Source organism: Carcharodon carcharias, chromosome 2 (genome assembly GCF_017639515.1).
Source record: "Carcharodon carcharias isolate sCarCar2 chromosome 2, sCarCar2.pri, whole genome shotgun sequence".
Taxonomy (NCBI): domain Eukaryota; kingdom Metazoa; phylum Chordata; class Chondrichthyes; order Lamniformes; family Lamnidae; genus Carcharodon; species Carcharodon carcharias.
The window spans coordinates 132,948,807-132,965,335 of record NC_054468.1 but is presented as its reverse complement, the minus strand read 5'-3'; the positions used below and the strand labels follow the sequence as shown (position 1 = coordinate 132,965,335).

General features: G+C 41.2%; 1 protein-coding gene across 6 annotated transcripts in view; it reads left to right on the top strand.

Moving 5' to 3' along the window:
* Positions 1–16,529, top strand: part of ninl (ninein-like) — a 113,508-nt gene that overhangs the window by 75,254 nt on the left and 21,725 nt on the right. For 3 of the 6 annotated variants that reach the window (XM_041176959.1, XM_041176967.1, XM_041177001.1), the window contains 7 exons: positions 637–645; positions 8,254–8,401; positions 9,880–10,001; positions 10,372–10,898; positions 12,206–12,865; positions 14,130–14,234; positions 14,334–14,403. In XM_041176959.1, coding sequence (XP_041032893.1) covers positions 637–645; positions 8,254–8,401; positions 9,880–10,001; positions 10,372–10,898; positions 12,206–12,865; positions 14,130–14,234; positions 14,334–14,403 — 1,641 coding nt within the window. The remainder of the gene's footprint in view (positions 1–636; positions 646–8,253; positions 8,402–9,879; positions 10,002–10,371; positions 10,899–12,205; positions 12,866–14,129; positions 14,235–14,333; positions 14,404–16,529) is intronic. The other 3 variants (XM_041176992.1, XM_041176975.1, XM_041176983.1) reach the window with 2 other exon arrangements.

Sequence of the window (16,529 nt, the reverse complement as noted above, 5' to 3'; positions counted from 1 at the left end):
GCCCCATTTGTCTGTGTTCTTTTAAGAATCTGTGCTTTTTAACCTCCTTTTTCTAGCTCTCTAATAGGCACTGACCAAATATTGTACAACACAGTATTAGGAAATTACTATTCTCATTGCTGGTATAGTGTTGATTGGAATTAAGAGCATTCAGGTCTGACGGTTGCTGTAGTGACCCTTTATCTGGGGAAAGCTAAGCTTTGGTTCATAATTTTGACAATTTTGATGTTGGGTAGGTCCATTTGGATAATGGCTGTTCCTAGTGTTTATTTTAATTAAATATATTGGCAAATTAAATCCTTAAAACCATTCAACCTATCACAATTTTTTTCTCGTTATTTTTATTTGTAACCGTTAATAATTCTGCTTATAGTCCTGGGCTGTCAAAGTGAGCATGAAGGTGTTTCTGATCTAGTCAAGCAATGATACCAATGTCAGTGGAAAGAAATTCCTTATTGTTGACATTCATTCTTAAATCTCTCTTGTTTCTTGTCCAGACAGGGAAAGGATTAAGTTGTACTTCATACTACCCACAACAAATGTGAAGTCTTTATAAAAGCACCTGTACTTGAACCTGTACTTACTTTGTTCACTGTCTTTCTCTTTACTCTAATGCCTTCCTTTTGGAATTACTAGAGGGTGAAGGTGAGCATTCATCAAATTAATATTTTTTAATGATTGAAGTTTTATCCGTATTTTTAAAAGTACAGCGCTCTTAAACTATATTCTTGAACTTGTTTTATTAGTTTTCTCCTAGCCTTCCCATTTCCAGCACCAATTGGGTGAAGAGGCAAGAAAGTAACCTGTCAAAGCCATGCCAATTTGATGTTATCATCTTCACTCCACCTCACTCTTGCCTTGAATCTGAGCATAGGGTCAACTCTCAAATATTCTTCTTTTCCAACTTGATGCATCAACAGTGTGCTTCAGCAGGCCTACATCTCTTTTAAATTTCACAGTGATGAGATTTAGCAGACATTAATCATGTGCATCCAACTTTAATATTCTTGCCAACATTTACTCCAAATACGAGGGATTTGCCAGTTGATTGCAGTGCCTTTCAATTGTTGGGAAGTGGACAGAGAGAGAGGATAGAATATCCGATGTTTTGTAGCTTTATTAATGCAGGTCCTGGTGTTAGCTGTAGATCTTCAAAGTATTAATTAAAGAATCCTCATTTTTCTTACAATTACTCCTTCTTGGTTCTTTACTCACTGACACTGACCATACCTCCATCTCTTTAATACATCTCATCTAAAAATGATAAAGAAGCATTGATCCCTCTGTCCTGTCTAATTACTCTTCTCATTCCAATCTCCCTCTCTCTAAAGTACTGCCAAGTGTAGTTGTCACTCAGTTTTGTACCACCTCTCCCAACCTTACAGTGCATAGTTCTGGTCTCCACATTACAAAAGGGATATAGAAACACTGGAGAAACTGTAAAAAAAAAAATCGATTTAAAGGATGTTACCAGAGCTGAAAGGGTATATCTGTCAGGAAAGACTGAATAGGCTAGAGCTCTTTTCTCTAGAATAGAGTGGATGGAGTGATGACCTGATTTTAAGAATTTAAAATTATTACTGGGTTCAATAGGGTGAATTTAGAGAGGATGTTTCCACTTGTGGGGATCCAGAACTAGCAGCCCTAAATGTAAGATAGTCAGTAGGAAATCCAATAAGATGTTCAGGAGGAACGTTACCTAGTGAGAATGTGCAACTCGCAACCATAAAAAGTTTGTGAGGTGATTAGAATAGATGTATTTAAGGAGAAGTTAGATAAGTACATGAGGGAGAAAGGAATAGTAGAACATGATGAGAATATTTGATGAAGTAAGGTGAGAGGAACGCGTGTGGAGTGTAAACACTGCCACAGGTCTTTGTGCTGAATACCCCTTTTGTCACATTAAAGGTTATTGCGGAAAATAAAAGCTGGCATAGGGGGTAACATATTGGCATGGATAGAAGATTGGCAAGCTAACAGGGAACAGAGAATAAGCATAAACGGGTCTTTTTCTGGCTGGCAGAGTGTAACGAGTGGTGTACCACAGGGATCAGTGCTAGGGTCTCAACTTTTTACAATTTATATAAATGACTTGGATGAAGGCATCAAAGGTATGGTTGCTAAATTTGTTAATGACACAAAGATAGGTAGGAAAGTAAGTTGTGAAGAGGACTTAAGGAAGCCACAAAGGGACATAGATAGATAGATTGAGTGGCCAAAGATCTGGCAAATGGAGTATAATGTGGGCAAATGTGAAATTGTCCATTTTGGCAGAAATAATTTTTAAAAAGAAGCTTATTAACTAAATGGTGAGAGATTGCAGAGTTCTGAGGGGCAGAGGGATTTGAATATCCTAGTGCATGAATCACAAATGAATCACAGTATGCAAATACAGCAAATGATTAGGAAAGCTAATAAAATGTTATCATTTATTGCAAGGGGAATTGAATACAAAAGTGGGGAGGTTATGCTTCAGTTGCACAGGGCACCGGTGAGACCACATCTGGAGTACATTGGACTCCTTATTTAAAGAAGGATGTAACTGTGTTGGAAGCAGTTCGTAGAGTTTTACTAGATTAATATCTTGAATAGATGGGTTGTCTTATGAGGAAAGGTTGGACAGGCTAGGCTTGTATCCACTGGAATTTAGAAGAGTAAGAGGTGACTTGATTGAAACATATAAGATCCTGATGGGTCTTGACAGGGTGGAGGTGGAAAGGATTTTTCCTCTTGTGGGAGAATCTAGAACAAGGGGTCACTGTTTAAAAATAGGGAATTGCCCATTTAAGACAGATGAGGAGAAAATTTTTCTCTGAGGGTCGTGAGTCTTTGGAGCGCTCTCACTCAAAAGAAAGTGGAAGCAGAGCCTTTGAATATTTCTAAGGCAGAGGTAGAGAGATTCTTGATAAGCAAGTGGGTGAAAGCTTATTGGGAGAAGGTGGGAATGTGGGGTTGAGGCTACAATCAGATCAGCCATGATCTTACTTAAAGGTGGAGCAGGCTTGAAGGGCTGAGTGGTCTACTCCTGCTCCTAATTCGTATGTTTATATAAAATTTTACGTAATTACTCCATTTCCAAATTCCTTCAACCTGCTTTTCATCCAGCCCAAGCATCAGAACTGCAAAGTTTACAAATCATTAATGGTGCTTGCAGCTTGGTATCCACCCTCCTCCTCCTTCCACCTTTCTGCAGTGTTTAATACAGTTGACTACTTGCTCTTCCATCAGCTCTCTTTTGTGCTCCACCTCCTTTGCAATGCTTTATCTTGATCCCTCCTACCAATTCCAGTGTAGCCAGCATATTTCCTGCAAAGACTTTGTCTTCCAACCTCTGCACAGGGCTCCCTTCCTTTTGTCCTCATGCTGCCTCTAGGTGACATCATTCATAGCAATCGGGTCAGATTTCATATATCGATTGGTGGCACCCAACTCTACCTCTCTGCCAAAATACATAATAATTGAACCACCAAAATTCTGTCCCACCGCTTAGCTGGCATCAACAACAATAACTTACATTTATACAGCACCTTTAACATAATTAAACATACCATGGTGCTTCACAGGAGCATTATAAAACAAAGCATGACACCAAGCCACATAAGGAGATATTAGGTCAGAAGAGCATAAACTTAGTCAAAGAGGTGGATTTAAGGATTATCTTAAAGGAGGAAGGTGAGGTGCAGGGAAGGTATACCAGAGCTTGCAGCCTAGGCAGATGAATACATGGCCACCAACAGTGGAGCAATTAGAAATGGGGATGCACAAGAGGCCAGAATTAGAGGAGTGTGGATATCTCAGAGGGTTGTACGGCTGGAGGAAATTACAGAGATCGGGAGAGGCAAGGCCATGGAGGGATTTGAAAACAGGATGAGGATTTTGAAATCAGGATGTTATTTGATCAGAAGCCAGTGTAGATCAGCAAGTACATGGGCAATAGCTCACTTAAGATCCATTTCCTTAAAACACAGGCAACAGAGTTTTGGATGACCTCAAGTTTAATGGTGGGAGACCAGCTGGGAGAATGTTGGAATAGTTGAGTCTAGAGGTAACAAAATTACGAATGAGGGTCTCAGCAGCAGATGAGCTGAGGTAAGGGCAAAGTCAGGTGATGTTGCAGAGGTGGAAATAGGCAAACCTTAGTGATGGCATTAAATTTTGGTCAGAAGCTCATTTTGGGATCAAATGTGACACTAAAGTGTTAATCACGATAAATGCTTGTTGTGGAGGAATGAGTCAAAGTTAGTCTTTTACCTCAAGCTGGTTTATCCTCAAGACAGCTGTTCAGTGTAGCAGACTCGTCCAGTCCCTTCCACACTGGAGTGCTACAGCTGTACCCATTTATAGGTGAATCAATGCTCATCACTTGTTTTAACAAGCAGTTGTCTTAACAATGCAATCGCTATACAATGTAACTGCCAGCTAACAAGATGATTGTTATTGGACCTTGACAATGTAATTTCTAATACATTGACACAAGATTGTGACAGACTGACATAATCTCAGACTGTTACCCACGAGAGGGATGGAATTGGTAGCTAAGGAATGTAGTTTGGAGCAGGGCTTGAAAACAATGGCCTTAGTCTTCCTGATATTAAATTGGAGGAAATTTCTGCTCATCCTCTCCACTGGATGTTGGATAAACATTTATCTCTGGTCCCCCGGCCAATATTTATTACATTGCTAAACAAAAGCAAAAATACCTGAAAAAACTCAGCAGGTCTGGCAGCATCTGCGGAGAGGAACACAGTTAACATTTCAAGTCCGCATGACTCTTCAACAGAACTAAGGAAAAATAGAAAAGAGGTGAAATATAAGCTGGTTTAAGTGGGAGTGGGACAAGAAGAGCTGGATAGAGGGCTAGTGATAGGTGTCACAGACAAAAGGACAAAGAGGTGTTGAAGATAGTGATATTATCTAAGGAATGTGTTAATTAAGGGTAGAAAGCAGGACGAGCAAGGCACAGATAGCCCTAGTGGGGGTGGGGTGGGGTGAAGGAATCGAAAAATGCTAAAAGGTAGAGATAAAACAATGGAAATACATTTAAAAATAATGGAAATAGGTGGGAAAAGAAAAAACTATATAAATTATTGGAAAAAACAAAAAGAAGGGGGAAAATCGGAAAGGGGATGGGGGTGGAGGAGAGAGTTCGTGATCTAAAATTGTTGAACTCAGTATTCAGTCTGGAAGGCTGTAAAGTGCCTAGTCAGAAGATGAGGTGCTGTTCCTCCAGCTTGCGTTGAGCTTCACTGGAACAATGCAGCAAGCCAAGGACGGACATGTGGGCATGAGTGCAGGGTGGAGTGTTGAAATGGCAAGCGACATGGAGGTCTGGGTAATGCTTGCAGACAGACCGAAGATGTTCTGCAAAGTGGTCACCCAGTCTGTATATGGTCTCTCCAATGTAGGGGAAACCGCATTGGGAGCAACGAATGCAGTAGACTAAGTTGAGGGAAGTGCAAGTGAAATGCCGTTTCACTTGAAAGGAGTGTTTGGGCTCTTGGACGGTGAGGAGAGGGGAAGTAAAGGGGCAGGTGTTGCATCTTCTGCGGTTGCATGGGAAGGTGCTGTGGGAGGGGGTTGAGGTGTAGGGGGTGATGGAGGAGTGGACCAGGGTGTCACGGAGGGAATGATCCCTACGGAATGCCACCGGGGGGGGGGGGGGTGGTGAAGGGAAGTTGTGTTTGGCGGTGGCATCATGCTGGAAATGGCGGAGGATGATCCTTTGAATGTGGAGGCTGGTGGGGTGATAAGTGAGGACAAGGGGGACCCTATCATGTTTCTGGGAGGGAGAAGAAGGTGTGAGGGCGGATGCACGGGAGATGGGCTGGACATGGTTGAGGGCCTTGTCAACAACCGTGAGTGGAAAACCTCGGTTAAGGAAGAAGGAGGACATGTCAGAGGAACTGTTTTTGAAAGTGGCATCATCAGAACAGATGTGACGGAGGCGAAGGAACTGGGTGCGAGGAGCTGTAGTGAAGGTAGCTGTGGGAGTCGGTAGGCCTGTAATGGATATTGGTGGACAGTCTTTCACCAGAAATTGAGACAGAGAGGTCAAGGAAGGGAAGGGAAGTGTCAGAGATGGACCATGTGAAAATAATGGAGGGGTGGAAATTGGAAGCAAAATTACTAAATTTTTCCAGGTCCAGACGAGAGCATGAAGCAGCATTGAAGTAATCATCGATGTACCAGAGAAAGAGTTGTGGGAGGGGGCCAGAGTGGGACTGGAACAAGGAATGTTCCACATACCCCATAAAGAGACAGGCATAGCTGGGGCTTATGTGGGTACCCATAGCCACACCTTTTATTTGGAAGAAGTGAGAGGAATTTAAGGAGAAATTGTTCAGTGTGAGAACAGTTGACAGTTTCGTTAACTGTGCTCCTCTCCACAGATGCTGCCAGACCTGCTGACTTTTTCCAGGTATTTTTGTTTTTGTTTTGGATTTCCAGCATCTGCAGTTTTTTGCTTTTAATTTATTACATTGCTGTTTGTGGGAGCTTGCTGTATGCAAATTGGTTGCTGTGTTTCCTACATTACAAGAGTGGCTACACTTCAAAAGTACTTTGGTATCTGTAAAGTGCTTTGATATGCCAGGTGATTGTGAAAAGCACTATACAAACTTTTGTCTTTCATTCTTTCTTTTCTTAACTGCTTGTAAGGAAATCTTGCGACTAGAATACCAATGGCAAGAGTTTTAGCTTTGAGTAACAAACAATTGTAGACTGCAAGCCAAAGCCATACTTAAGCAATTGCCTTGATTTTCACTAGAATACTCTGGGGCCAACCTTAATGTTCTAAATTGACAGAGAGTTCAGCCAATTTTTGGTGCTCAAGACAGGAATTTGCTGCTTAAAATTTGAATGAGCAGACTTTTGAATTGAGAGTAAAGTGTCCTTTTTGATAAGGAGAATAAAAGAGTGTGAATTGAGTTTGTGGGGTAGAGTTTGTGGTATTAAGTGTAATCTCTGAAGGCTAGGGAAAGGGAAACTCAGCCAGAGTTCTTGATTCCTTGGTGGTGATACTTGCTGGAAAGTGAAGTGGGGACTTGGATATGGTGTAACCTGTTTGTGCTCGTTGCCACTAAGCAACCTGTTCACACTTACTCACGTGTGAAGAATCGTTGAGAATATCCAAATTCAGCTAAAAGAGGGCTAACTATTGCATAAGAGTTTGCCTTATTGGGAGTCATGCCTTTAGTAGTGGAGGGAGAGGATGCTGGAGTGGAGGGCGTTAAGGAAAGGGGGCAATGATAGCTTAAGTGATTATATGCATCAAAGCCTGGAGTTTTCTTCTTGGGCTCACCCAGAAATCATGCCTGAATCTGAACCCATTTTACTGATGCTAACTTGCACCCTAGTACCCTTCCAAACTCATTAAAATACAGTCCAACATAATTTAGGTGTAAACAATCTGGGTCTGAACAAATGGCAAACCCACACCAGTCTATTTCTTCTTAGGGTCTTAAAATTAAAAGTTTCAACTCATTTTGTCATTAATGCACATCAGGTACAGCATGTTTAGAAACCTGCTGTCAGGAAAGCTTTCCAGATTTCAATTTTACTTACATTTTGCCCTACACATCCATCCAAATGAACTGATGAGGATAATCTTTTTTAAAAACACTCAAATTACAATTAAAACACTAGAAAAATTAATCTGTTTGAAAATCTAGTCATAATGTTGAGAGATCTCTCTCCTGAACCAGTGCAATTCAGAGTCAGACCCATTTTGCAGCCAGAGTTTTCTTTGAAAAGAGGATTTGATGGATGTCTGTAAAAGGAAAAAAAGGTCACTTGGTGCCATTGTAGTTATGCCTAGAATTCTGCCATCTTTTAAGCCATGTGATTGGTTTGCACTTTTAGAAGTGTATTTGCATGTGAGTGCAGAAGAAACTCTTGGCCCAGTTGCTTTTGCTTGTACTTGATGCAAGAAAGCGCATCTGTTTCATGGCAACAACCTTTTGTAGTGAATATTGGCATCACTGTGTTGGCCAATGAGTTGGAGGTGGGTGGGACAAGAGATTCTCCGAATTTGTGACTAAAATATGGCAAACCGAAACTCCTGAGCATAACAGAATTATTTGGCAAAATGCAGATTGGAGAATAGTTACATAATACAAATTATGTGTGAAAAATCAAGCCCAGTCGTTATCAGCAGGCGTGACTGACAAAGAAGCACTCAATCATCTCCATTCTGAGTCACTATAATGTAACCTTTTTTATTTCATTATCTAAGACTTGTGTTCATTCCGACAGGAGCTGCGTGACCAAAATGATGAGCTACAATCTGAAATGCAGGTGCTCCGCTCACAGCTGCACCACAGGAAACATCGCCATGCGGATAATAAGAATTCCATTTGTATAAGTGCTGATGGCAGTGTCATCAAGTGTGAGTCTGCTCCTGGTAAGTGACAGCAGGTCTACCATCCCCTAGCCCCCTGATCCTCCCTCCCTCACGCAGTATTACATAAGGTTATTGGGCTGGAGAATAATATGTGTGATACAAAATCTTATGAGTCAATACTCAGGTTGAGAATGGATTTGGGAGATGTGTAGCCCAGAGTACTGTTTTATTGCTCAAGGGGTAATTATTGGAAAGGAAAAGATGTAAAGAAAGAACTTACATTTCTATAGTGCACAGCCTCAGGATCTCCTAAAGTGCTTTACAGCCAATGAAGGGAAGTCACTGCTTAATTGTAGGGGAACCCAGCAGCCAGGTTCCCCAAACAGCAGTGAGACAAATCACCTAATAATTTGTTTATAGTGATTAAAGAATCATAGAATAGTTACAGCACAGAAGTCCATTCAGCCCATTGTGTCTGTGCCAGCTTTCTGCAAGAGCAGCTCACCTAGTTCCACTATTTTTTCCAATGGGAACAGTGTCTCTCTGCTCTGGCCAGACCCCTAATAATTTGAACACATGTATTAAGTCTGGCTGTTGAGAGCTAAATATTGGCTAGGATACTGGGGAGAACTACCTCTGCTTTTCTTCTAAATAGTCACAGTATCACAGAATATCACAGTGCAGAAGGGGCCCTTCGGCCCATCAAGTCCCTTTGCATCTTTTATTCCCATTGGCAGAAGGGTGAAGAACCAGAGGACACTGATTTAAGGTGAATGGCAAAAGAACCAAAGGCAAGATAAGGATAAACATTTTTACACAGCGAGTGGTTAGGATCTGGAATGCACTGTCTGAGAGTGTGGTGGAGGAAGATTCAATCCTGGCTTTCAAAAGGGAATTGGAACTGAAGAGAAAGCATCTACAGGGCTACTGGGGAAAAAACAGGGGAGTTGGGACTATCTCAGTTACTCCTGCAGGGAGGAAGCATGAGCACAATGGACTGAATGGCTTTCTGTTTTGTAACCTTTCTCTTTTTACATTCACCTGAGAAGGTAGACAGGGCCTTTCTTTAGCTTCTCATCTGAAAGAAAGGACCTCTGATAGAGCAGCACTTCCCATAACTGTACCGGAATGTGGTCATACAAATTGTATGTGGTTATTATGATTGTCTGTGGAATGAAATTTGAACCCACAACCCTCTGACTGAAGAGGCAAGAGTGCTGTCACTGAGGCAACTATGTAGAATCATAGCACATCTGTCAATATATAAAACGAAATAAATTTAGTGAAATTTTAAAAATATTTTCCAAAGTTTTTTAAAGTTTATTTTTGCTGAGGAAATAATTCTTTTCAAATATAGCTAGCAAGCAGCAGAATCATAGGTAGTGTTCCTTAATGTTTGAAATGATGCCTTAATTGTAGTCTGACCAAGGTACTATATAAGTTGAACATTACTTCTTTGCTTGTCCATTCTATTCCTCTAGGAATGAACTCCAATGCTCTGCTTGCAAAATTTTGAATTTCATTATTTTTTTGAACAGATAAGGTTTCCCCTGAAGGTGAATGTGCCAACGTGAGCATCAAAACAGAGATAGCAATGGAGCAATTGAGAAAGCAGCATCTACAGGAAGTGCAAGACCTTAAGATACAATTGGAAACAAAGGCAAGAGTCTTCTGCCTCTTTTTATATCTATTTATTTCTCCCGTTCCCTAGTAATGTTATTGTGCATTATCTTTAGCTTCATGACAAGTTCCAGGAGATCTTTTATATGCACCTGAGAGAGCAGGAAAAGCCTAGAACTTAACCCACAACTTACTCTTGCAACTGAAAACAGCAATATCGAGGGTAGATGGGAAAGCTTCTAGGAAAAAACTTTTTATACTCCGAGTTAACAAAAAAATTGCAATACTTAGACATTAGTTACTTTAATCTAATTCCACTGCAGTGTTTAGCAAACTGCACTTGTTCTTCATGTTTTAAAGTGCAGCACTGCTGAAGTACAAGGTGGAATAATGTTGCTGTTATTTTGCAGGTAAATTATTACGAGAGAGAAATTGAACTGATGAAGAGGAACTTTGAGAAAGAGAGGAAATACGTTGAACAAAGTTTTAAGATTGAGATCAGCGAACTGGAGGATCAGCGGGTGGCCAGGGACCAGGAGATGGAGAGACTTCAAGGTGTAGTGAACGAGCTCTGTGTTCAACAGCAACAAGCAGAAACCAGGCAGGAGGAGGCATTCACTGATCTGCTAAGGAAACATGAAACGGTCAAGGTGAACCTGCAAGAAGAGCTGAGGAAAGAGCAGTCGGAGAATTTGAAATACAAAATGGAGGAACTTAAGAAGGACAGAGAGTTGAATAAAATGTTTGAGGCATGGGCTAAAACAAAGTTGGCATTACAAATGCAGGAACTGGAAAAGAGGTTTGAGTGGGAGAAGACAGAGCAGCAACGTGTTATTGCCAAGGAGAAATCTGAATTGGAGCAGCGGTTATCAATGGAGAAACTTCAAATGGAGAAAGAACTGAAACTTCAACATCAAAAGGAGTTGCAGCAACTGAGGTAGGTTATGCTGAGCAGTGTTGCTTACAATAGTCACAGGGGCATCACTGTGGAAATAGGAACTGGGGTTTAAGATACAAATCTTGGGTAGGTGTCACCTGTACCTCAGTTGGTAAAGCTTTCGTGTCTGAGTCAGTATCTCCCAAACATCCGGAAGATCATGGTGCGTGGGAACACCATCACCTCCAATCTCTGTTCCCAAGTCACATAACATGCCGACTTGATATATCATCAAACCTTCATTTTCACTGGTGCAAAATCCTGAAACTCCCTACCTAACAGCAACGTTGGAACAGATAACATAAGAAATAGGAGCAGGAGTAGGCCACTCCGCCCTTTGAGCCTGTTCCACCATTCAATTAGGTCATGGCTGACACCTACCTCAGCTACACCTGTCTGCACTATCCCCACATCCCTTGATCTGTTACCATACAAAAACCTATTGAGTATGCTCAATGACTGAGCATCCACAGCTCTCTGGGTAAAGAATTCCAAAGATTTACAGCACCTCGAGTGAAGAAATTTCTCCTCATCTCTGTTCTAAATGGCTGATCTCCCTATTCTGTGACTCCTAGTTCTAAAGTCCCCAGCCAGGAGAAACATCCTATACATATGCAGTAACTACAGCAGTTCAAGAAAGCCCAGCACCACCTCTTGAGGAATGGACAATAAACGCTGGCCTCACTGTTAACACCCATGCCCCAAAAATGAATAAAGTAAATGATCTGCATGGTTGCTAACAAGTGGCCACCCAGAAGTTATTTTTTTCATTGTTCTCCCCTCCACTGTCTGAAGTGCCCTGTCTGCCCTCTCGGGTAGACCCAAAAGATCCTGCACTATCATTATGGAAAAATAGAGCCTATCTCCTTGGTATCTTAGCCATTATTTATCCTTCAACCAACACCTAATATAGATTATCTGGTCATTAACACATTGCTGTTTGTGGGACCTTGCTGTGCAAAAGTTAACTGTTGCATTTCTTATATTACATCAGTGATTTACTTTACACAAGTACTTAATTGGCAGAAATGCGCTTTAGGATGTTCTTAGGTTGTGAAAGGTGCTACGTAAATGCAAATCTTTTCTAAGTATCAAGGTCATGTGGGGGTATTGGGAGACGGGGTGATTAGATATGGTTAATCTGAGCCTGTATCTTACTGGTCCATGGCCATAAGTGTTAGAGGGCACATGATGAGTTACTGCTATGCTTGTAAAAGCTTTATTTCCAATCCCTTTTGGAGATTATGAAATAATTGTTTTAAGGATTGTTTCAATTAGTTTAATGAAAAGTATTTAAATATCTTTAGGAAGGCAGCACGAGATGAATCTAACCTGAGGTTATCACTTTTGGAAGTTGACCATGTTGCATTAATCCAAAAGTATCAGTCTGAGAAAACAGAGCTGATCCAGAGTTACGACTTGAAAATTGAGGAGTTGTTGAGACAGCAGAGTCGGGAGAAAAGTCAGTGGGAATCTCAAGTTCAGGCAATTTGCAATGAGGCCAAGAAAGAGAAGCTAAAACTGCAGGAAAAAATGCAGGAGGAACAAGCTGAGATCTGTAGAACATTTGCAATAGAGAGGGAAGAAATGGAAACCAAGTACAAAGAACAAATACACAATCTTGGCTCTGAGATCAAGAGTTTAAAAGCTCAGATTCAAGAGCTAAGAAGTGCGATCAATGCGGGTGATCTAACCCATCGGGATGAAAAGCTCCCTGGGGACAACTTGTGCCTTTGCCGAGGCATCTATGCCCATCCCTCAACCAGTGAAGAGTTTTCTACACTGATGAAGAAAAAAGAAGAGGAGATATTGGGCCTACAACAGCAGAGAGATGAGATGGAAATAAAACTGAGACAAGTAATGGATGAGTCTGAGAGAAAGGAGCAGGTGCTTGAAAATGAGACAAGGAAGCTGCGGAGGTTAGTAGCTAAACTGGAAACAGGGACTAAAGCTGAGAAGAAATACAGGTTTGTCATAATAATTATCTTCGAATCACTAATGACCACATTACTACTGCTACTAACCACAAGAATTGCATCCTAATTCCTGAATTGACAGCTAACCTTCCATTAATTAAAATCAAGCATGCAAAACTTGTTTTCTTTTTGTCAACGATTAAACTGAATTCTTCATCTTTGGGCAATGCAACTGATCAAGAATGAAATTTCTGCAATATCACAAAGTTTGCCTTTTCTGTGCGATTGTGCTTTGCTGCATCTAATTTGCAAATTTCCATTTAGACACTTCCCACCTTTTCTAGCTGTACGCCAGATGTATTTATCTATGTCCACTGCTCTTGCTGTAGACGAGCAGGGGAGGAGGCTAATTGTACTGTGATTGGAAGCCCTGCCTGTAAAGAGCAAGCTGCTCAGATTCCAAGATGAAAATGCACCTCAAAGACAATGTGTTATCGAATTTGAAGGAACTCTTGCTTGGATGTTGAGAATTTTGGATGCACTCCTGTGTCAGCTGCTCCAGTCCATGAGAAGCATCTACCAACCTCTATTTGGAACTTATTGAAGCCTCAGTTATTTTCTGGCTCTTTGCAATGTCTGATCAGCCTTATGATGGGTCTCAGTGGGTTGAAATTGACATTAGTAAAGGTGTGGATTAATGCATTAATATTTGTTATTTTAAAGAAGGCATAAACCTAGTAAAACAAGTAGGTAAAGCATGGCATTGTATAATCCTACAGCACAGCAAGAAGCTATTTGTGCTCTTTGAAAAAGCTATCTGATTGGTCCAAGTCCCCTTGCCCTGCATTTTTGTTTCCTTTTCAAGTATATACTCAAATCCCTTTTGCAAGTTACTGTTAATTTTCTTCCCCTGTGCTTTCAGGCAGTCGATTCCAGGTCATCATAACTCACTGTCTTGAAAAAAGAAATCTTCGTCACCTCTCTAACACACCCATGATTTCAGCCAAATGGTGCTGGAATTATCAAGTTTTAACTGCATTTGTGGAACTCCTGTGTTAAACTTGGTGATGGGGTAAATGTACTAAAAGTATGGAAAATACTTCTGCATGACTGACATGATCATTACGTGCTTCACTTATTTGTTATCTTTGCATTCTGCACCATCTTGTCATGATTTTATGTTGGGGCAGATAGAAATGATTGCAATGTAAAGGCCAACATTTAGTTACTCCTTAAAAATTTTGTACCTGGAGCACTTCCTAAAATTCTCTAGGGAATAGCTGTAGCTATTTGACAAGAATAATATATTCCTTAGATATGAGTCTGAAATGCTTTCTGAAGAAAACGCTTCCTTGAAAAGAAAAATGGCAAAGTTTCATCAGGAGTTCCAGGATCTGGAAGGCAAAGTTAATGAACAAAGGTAAGTTAGGTGGTGCTTTAGAAGTTTTACAAAATGCTTTTTTAAAATTGCTTTTTGTGACTGGACTCCCTTAAAAAAAAACACATTTTTGTTATACAGAAAACAAGTGGAACAGTTGAAAAATGATAGAGAATGCAGACAGAGGGAATTCGAGGAACTTCAGAAATGGGTAAGGATTTGAACTTGGGAGGGTAGTTTAGGAATGTTGTTTTGGGCTAGATCAAAGTATGGTTTTATGCAAGTGATTTGGTAATAAAAGGTTGTCTTTAATTGAATGAATATGGCTTGGCTAACCTAGTGGGTTGCTTTGACTGAATGAAACAATTTGACTGGCATTAAGTTACAGCGCTGATCTTTTGCCTATTAGGGTGTAGTTTTAAATCCAGCGCATATTAAGAAATTGAAAATCTCTTTTTATCATCTGTAAGGAATGAAATGTGGTGGGCCAGACTCATCTGTTCCTACTGGGTAATTTTCATTGCCATGTTCAAATCACTCCATGCCCACCTCCTTTGCTGTGCTGGCATGTGGCATACAGTTGCAAGTAAATGGCCCTGGGAGTCCTCAACATTGACTCTCGACTTCTTAGCATGTATACAAACATGGGCAAGGAAATTACCTGCTCATTAACACCTACCACCTTCCCTAAACTGATGAATCAGTACTCCTCCACATTAAACACCACTTGGAGGAGGTGCTGGAGGTGGATAGGGCACAAAATATACTAATGGCAGGGGACTTCATTGTCCATCACCAAGAATGGCTCCATAGCACCACTACTGTCTAAGCTGGTTGGGTCCTGAAGGACATTGCTGCCATACTGGGTCTGTGGCAGGTGGTAAGTGAACCAACAGTGAGGGAAAGTCTACTTGACCTTGCCCTCAGCAATCTATATGTCCTAGATCCATCTGCCCATGACAGTATTGGTTGAAGTGACCACCGTATAGTCCTTATGGAGACAAAGTCCCTTCTTTACACTGAGGACACCCTCTATCGTATTGTGTGGCACTGTCACTGTACTAAATAGGATAGACTCAAAACAGATCTAGCAGCTCAAAATTAGGCATCCATGAGGTATTGCAGAATTGTTTTCAACCACAATCTATAACTTCATTGACTGGCATTTCCATCACTCTACCATTACTATCAAGTCAGGGGATCAACCCTGGTTCAATGAGGAATGCAAGAGAGTATGCTAGAAGCAACACTAGGCATACCTAAAACTGCGGAGCCAACCTGGTGAAGCTACAGCACAGGACTTACTTGCATGCCAGACAGTGGAAGCAATGTGTAATCGACAGAGCTAAGAGATCCCACAACCAAAGGATCAGATCAAAGCTCTGAAGTCCTGCGATGTCCAATTGCAAATGGTAGTAAACAATTAAACAACTAACCGGAGTATGAGTTTTCATAATTATTTCCATCCTCAATGATGGGCGAACCCAGCACATCAATGTAAAGGTCAAGACTGATGCATTTGCAACTATCTTGGAGCACCAAATGGATGATTCATCTCAGCCTCCTCTTGAGGACCCCAGCATCACAGATGCCAGTCTCCAGACAACTGATTCACTTCACATGATATCAAGAAACAGCTGAATGCACTAGATTCGGCAAAGGCTATGGGCTCTGACAACATCTTGGCTGTAGTACTGAAGACTAGTGTTGCAGAACTAGCTGTGCCCCTAGCCAAGCTAGTTCCAATACCTACAAACTCTATCTGACAACTAGGAAAATTGCCCAGGTTATGTAATGTCTACAAAATGCAGGAAAAAGCCAATCCATCTAATTACTCTACTCTGTCATGTGATGGAAGGGTGTCATTGACACTGTTATCAAGTGGCACTTACTCAGCAATAACCTCACCGATGCTCAGTTTAGGTTCTGCCAGGGCCATTCAGCTCCTGAACTCATTACAGCCTTGATCCAAACATAAACAAAAAAGCTGAGTGCAAGGGATGAAGTGAGAGTAACTGACTGTCCTTGTCGTCAAGGCAGCATTTGACCGAGTATGGCATCAAAGAACCCTAGCAAAATTGAAGTTCATGGAAACCAGGGGGAAAACTTGCCACTGGCATAAATAGCACAAAAGAAGATGGTTGTGATTTTGGGAGACGGATCATCTTAGGCCCAGGACATTGCTGCAGCAGTTCCTCAGGGTAGTGTCCTAGGCCCAATAATCTCAGCTGCTTCGTCAATGACCTTCCTTTCTTCATAAGTTCAGATGTAGGGATGTTTGCTGATGATTGCACAGTGTTCAGTCCCATTCGTAACTCTTTAGATTCTGAGGCTGTC